Source organism: Phalacrocorax carbo, chromosome 1 (genome assembly GCF_963921805.1).
Source record: "Phalacrocorax carbo chromosome 1, bPhaCar2.1, whole genome shotgun sequence".
Lineage (NCBI taxonomy): Eukaryota > Metazoa > Chordata > Aves > Suliformes > Phalacrocoracidae > Phalacrocorax > Phalacrocorax carbo.
In genome coordinates, this window is record NC_087513.1 from 62,651,518 (window position 1) to 62,657,517 (window position 6,000).

Consider the following 6,000-nt stretch of genomic DNA (forward strand, 5'->3'; position numbering starts at 1 on the left):
TGTAGGGTTTTCTCAATCAAATTAATCTGACTGGAAAAGTAGTCTTAAACTTAGGAGTAGTGGAGGCAGAAGGTCAAAGAATAAATCTGAGATGCTCTGGTACCTCAGAAGGAAATGTGGGAGCAACACTTAGAAATTAGCAATGGGAGGGCAAAGACAATCTAAGAACAACTCATTTCCCAGCATGCGACAAGATCTGTGCAGGAGGACACTGCTCTAAAGGGCTCAGGATGGGAGCAGGGCCCACCCTAATGGATCTAATTACAACAGTTAGGCGTAAGTTTGCTTTCCGTCTGTGAGGGCTTTAAATTTATTAGATAGAGGTGATGAAGAGAAACTTTCTAAAGAATTAAGGGGGAAAATAAGACAAGGGGTTAGGGTTTCCTCTTCCCCTCGTCCACCAAAACCCATTTACCTGTGACTTTAATATGGGGCTTGTAAAAGATATATATGGGCCTCACTTGGAGTGTGATTTGGCTCCAAGATTTACAGTCAGTCCTGCAGAGGGACAATGATGATGGCGAAGATGGATGTCTGTATGCTTTTCGTTTGCCTCACTGAAGCATGCATCTATGTAGCAAGGACAGCAGCAGCTGCACTACCCAGTTTGGTGCTGTAATAAAATGATTATACAGGTCCGGTCTTCTGCATGGAAAGCACTAAGAAATGTAATACAATGTTCACATGCTGGGTTCTTGAGTTTTCAGGAAAACTTTCCATCATCAGTGTTAATTTTGACACAAGCCAAATCCGTATCCCAAAGCAGAATTTCCATTTAACTTCTTTTTCACCTCTGAAAAATTTGTCTTGAAAATAGGATATTAAAAGAAGTCTTACTTTAATTAACTCTTATCCAACCTTGATATTGATATTGATTTCCCACTGGGAAGCTGCTCTACATGTCTACTTACATGATTTATGACTAGCTGACTTGTTTGACAGTGCCTATTATCTTGATACAGTGGACCATGGTATTGTTTTAAACATTATAAATATAATGCAAATATAATTATAGAAGAATTGTGCAGTGAAAGAAAACTGGTCATGTTTAAAAGCCAATAAAGTAAAGGCTGTTTCAACTGGGCTTCTTCAGAGACAACAGTGTTAATATGTCTCCAAAGCAGTCTCTACTGATGTGTCTTTTTACCTCCTTTCAGAAATTCGTTCATGTTTTAGAGATTGTCCTTCTAACAGGCAATATATGCACATAGTTTTCTTCACAACTATTACATCTATGCTGTTTATAGATTGAAAAAAAGTTTTACTGAAACACTTTCTAAAGTAGACACACTGATTTTTAATTTTGATTCCTTGCCAATATGTGGATGCTCCAGCAGTACTCAAACTGAGCTTGCAAACCCTTAGAAAATTAAGTTGGCAGACAATCGATAAATGCCTTGGCTTGAAATCTGGAATGGTCACTTAACTCATGGCCATGAATTATTTCCTAGATTTGGGAGAATAAATAAGGCAAATTTACAGAACTAGGGACTGACTTGCACCTGTCACTGTGGGACGGTGCCCACAAATAGTTTGAAACTGTTGCTCTTGAAAGACTTGGCACTTTTACAAAAGCATATCCAAATGCCATGGCCTGTGACAGTTTAAGAGGGCACCTAATTAATGGGCAGCTCTTATTATGAATATTGGTTAAAGGAAAGCAGGGAGAGGAAAGATTGACTGACCCATTACAATAAATTACAGGAAGCAATTATATGAGGGAGGGTTATTTTATTAGTCACCAGGAAAGCTAAAGGCCATTAAATTTAAATGCACTGGTAAAGGTCTTTGGCATCACAGTCCCATCCGACTCATCCACTGGGATCAGTTAACCCATTGATTTAAACTTCACCCTGTGAATATGAAATTTTGAACAGGCTAAGACAAAACTATCTTACAACAGCATGACCATACACTCCGAAGAAGCCACAGCTGATATAATATATAGGACTTCGACTTTTTAGGAGTGCAATAAAGGCCTTAAATCATTAGTCATGGAAGCCTGTTTCCACAGTGACACATTCCATCAGGCTGAAATGCTCCAGCAACTTTCTCTAAGCTGAGTGGTGTGTTTAATTTGGTGATCCTATTTGTTAAGAGCGCATTGTGGGACTACGCTCTCACCAAGTCAGGATATTTCTTACTTTGGTAATCTAAGAATCTTAAAATAGCTCAAAGAGGATTTGGCCTGAATAAAAGCCTGGGAGCTTGCTGCAGTAGTGCTTCTGGAAAATCTAGCTGTGTACCTCAGACTGCAGGGACAAAAAACCACAAAGCTGAGATTTTCTCAACATACAAGTGTTAGCCAGTTTCTGACTTCTCAGCTGCTTGTTCTTGCGTGTGCTGTTTTTAACTGGCAGGACCTATGAGAATAAGGAGTACGTGATCATTCATGTAGATTGCCTCTTTTGGAAATGTCAGAAGAATACTGCTTAGGTGCCCTTGTGGTGCAGAAGCCTTAAGCCTCTTTTTTTTCTCTGCTGCCTATTGTAGTCTGCCAACCAGTTCCCAAAAGGTTTCTCAGAGAGTCCTTCCAGTGCTACCTTCCAGAATGTAGCCAGTCCAAGGTTCACCTTCAGTAATTAATTGCCTTCAATCCTTCATGCCTTGGAAATTACATTGAGAACGGGCATTTCATGGACACTTGAGGTTCTGAATTCTAACTGGTAGAGTTAGTACACATACTAGCAGTGGTATTATAGTATTATTGGTACTGAATCCTCCTGCCACTAATACAGCAAATACTTGCACTTACTATACAAGTACTGCCACAGCTCAGGTGAGTTCTTGATAAACAAAAATTCTTTAGGAAGCAGCTAATCTCTTAAGTACAAAAATAAACCTGTTATCACCCTGATCTACTGGCTGCAAATAAGCTGGATGCAATGAGGAACAACCAGGGTACAACCTGTATGTGTCACTGTTCTGGACCTCATTACTACTTGTGAACTCTAGCTCTATCAGGACAGAAGGCTTCAATATTTTTTATGTTCCTGAATATTGACTTATCAAAAATAACATTTAGTCCACTGTCGCTGTAATGTTGTTCATAGTTGCTAGTTGTTTTTTTTTTAACACTACTATGGAGCTGCATTAGTAATCGCTGAATTGTAAGAACATCTTTGAAACGATCTAGTCTTAAAAAGAATAATAACCTTCAGAAACATGAGGCTCCAAACAGATTTTCTGCAAAGCACATATCTTTTGAAAGTGCAGAAATGTTTTAGGGTTTTTTTTAGTTGGCAGCTACAGAATGCATTCTTATTAAACTGTGTAATATCCAGTCAAATAACAGATCAGATAAAAAGGACACTTAATACATGTGTAAATCATTTGAATTACAAATAAGACACTCTAGAAGGGGCTTGGCTCTAGGTTTGATATAGAGGATTAGGCTCTTGTATTAATACGTGCACTTGGTGTAGCTATTTTCAGAAGGATACTTCATCCATCATTGTCCTCGAGTACTAAGGAGGGCCAGTAAGTAAAATGATCACATCAGTCTGTCAACACTACTTGCTTAAGACTCAGTCATGCAAAAAGTTTGGTTTTCATATGCCCCCAACCCAACAAGGTGCTGAAACTGCCTAATGCTCCTGATAGTTGCTCTGCTCTTGTCTTCCACAAAACCAGAAAATATTTCAAAAAGACTGCTAAGATAAAGCAAATGCTATCGATAGGTGAGTGTTAAATCAAATGTACTTATTCAAACTGCACACATGGGCCTACCAGATCTTTCAGAAATGATGGGAAATAAATGCTACTTAATGACTTCTATACTTTCCACAAGATAATTTTTAAGATTAAACTCAGTTTTGCATTTAGGAATGCATTAGGGAACCTGCCTGTATACCTCTTTTTTTCCAACACTTGCAAAGCATATACAGTTTGCCCCTTTATGGCTTTGCAGAAGTTATGTATATTGTCAATGCTAAACAATAATCATCAAAAATTCTTGCCAAAATGTCTTGGTTTGAAAGAAAAATAAAAGAAGGGCTATAGAAGTAATGCAAATATAGGAAACTTATTTAGCTGAAATTTTCAAAATAGTAAAAAGTAAATGCTAGCTTTTAAAAAGTTATTAATTAATAGACCATGAACATTTTAAGCCTGGTTGGGCAGCCTCCAATGGACAATTCTGTATCTCGCTAGCAGACTACATACTCCGTTTCTTTGCTATGAGCTTAATAGTACCACAAAAGAGGACAGTATTACTGCCTTTAACTATCCCTCTGAAACATAAAATAAGAATTTCTGTAGTGTGGCACAATGTATCATTCCAATTTGAGCTGTACAGAAAAACTCACTATATTCTTCACTTATGCATTAGACACAGAGAATACATTTTCATCAGAACCTTAAAACTGTTTCATGAACACAACCCTTCTATTCAATAACCTATAAAACTTAATGAAAAACATACCAACATGTTGATTTTTTAAACCATAAGAAATGCTTATCCCCTGTTTTCCAGAGTCTAGATATCTTAGCTATAGAGAAACCACTAATGGCACTACAAAAATTCTGCAGTCCTTAAAAAGTGAATACAGCATTTGCCCAATCAAGTAGCTTCTCAACTTCTCTGCCAAGCCATTGTTTATTTCCTAAAATCGTCAGAGGCCAAAACAGTTTTGCTCTATACCTGTACCTGAAAGTAATTTCTTAATTTAAAAGGACTGGTGACCTGTAATGATATAATGATGTTACATGGCTATCACTCTTAGATATTATTTGTTGCTGAATTATTCAAGGTGGTCTAAAAGGTGTTTTGTGTGTGTGTACTCATAATTCCTGTAATTAAGAAACATTCAGGTAATATTTGCTATGCTTACCATCTTTCTTGGTGGGTTCCGGCATTGTTACAAGAATTCTTTATTCCCAGTGAGTTTCAGCCTTTCAAATGCGGTAAGTAGTAGCCCCAAGTCCAGCTGAGAGAGTATGCAGATCAGTATGACAAGCAGAGGGTAAGAAGAATTCCTCTGGTCTATATACTGCGACTGAAATATCAATCAAAATAGCACCTCCTCTCTTTTCAATGCAAACACTTTGAAAATTGACAGTTATGGGAACCCCTCTCACATCTGTTGTCTGCAGCCTCTGCTCCCTTGGCTTTTGGAAGGAATCTCTGCTGCATTGCATGGGGCTGATGAGAACATCTATAACTTTCTAAATTCAGCTGCACTGCTCCCTCTCTGTGTCTCTCTCTGTAACATGCAGACACGCATACACATGCAGATAGGGGTTGAAAAAGTGACTGCCACACTATTAAAGAGCCCCTCCTGCCTGCAGAACTTATAGGAACTACCTGTATACATTTATGCCTTTTCCCACAACATAAAAGGGACAAATAAGTATAGACAGTATGCCTGCAGTGAAACTTCATTATCTTCAAGAGAAAATGGTATGCAAAGATGGAGTGAGAAGTAGAGTACTTTGCAGTATTAATGAAGAGAAAAGGATTATTGTGTTCTTCGCTTTACATTTTTACACTTACTTGGGTCATTTCCCTGTAGCCATCCCCGTTTTGGCTTTCGTAGAGACTATAGTGTTCCTGTCAGCACTACTACCTCATTAACTGGGGAGGTCACTGCTGAGAGATGAGATATTCTCTTTTCCACTCATCCAGGAGATGCAACACTCCTTGCCTTTGCCAAGCCAGGAAACCAGACAGAAGGAATGGAAATCCTATCTGTAGCACACACACCGAGCCACTAAACTAAGCCACTGGGGTGCCCTTGTCTTAAACTCCTACTGAAACTATGAATATGTAGGCAATAGAAATGCAGGTCAAGTTAATCAGGGGGTGCTAGGATTTATTTTCATATGTCCTTTTAGGATTTTGAGAAAAAACTGTAGTGATTAGTGCAATAGATGTAGTGATCCTCAAGGGCTTCATGCTATTAAAACACATGTTCATGTCATAATCACATGTCAGTAAGAGCTAGGCTACTAGGCAGACTAAATCTACTCTCTAAATTCACCCAAATGTTATGGAAAACA

At 38.3% G+C, this 6,000-nt stretch overlaps 1 protein-coding gene across 3 annotated transcripts in view; it reads right to left on the minus strand.

Annotated features, from left to right (window-relative positions):
• MYBPC1 (myosin binding protein C1) overlaps positions 1 to 4,945 on the minus strand; it is a 79,459-nt gene extending 74,514 nt beyond the window's left edge. For all 3 annotated transcript variants that reach the window (XM_064456559.1, XM_064456550.1, XM_064456569.1), the window contains exon 1: positions 4,833 to 4,945. In XM_064456559.1, coding sequence (XP_064312629.1) covers positions 4,833 to 4,857 — 25 coding nt within the window. In that variant the 5' untranslated portion in view covers positions 4,858 to 4,945. The remainder of the gene's footprint in view (positions 1 to 4,832) is intronic.
• Positions 4,946 to 6,000: the final 1,055 nt, after the last annotated feature.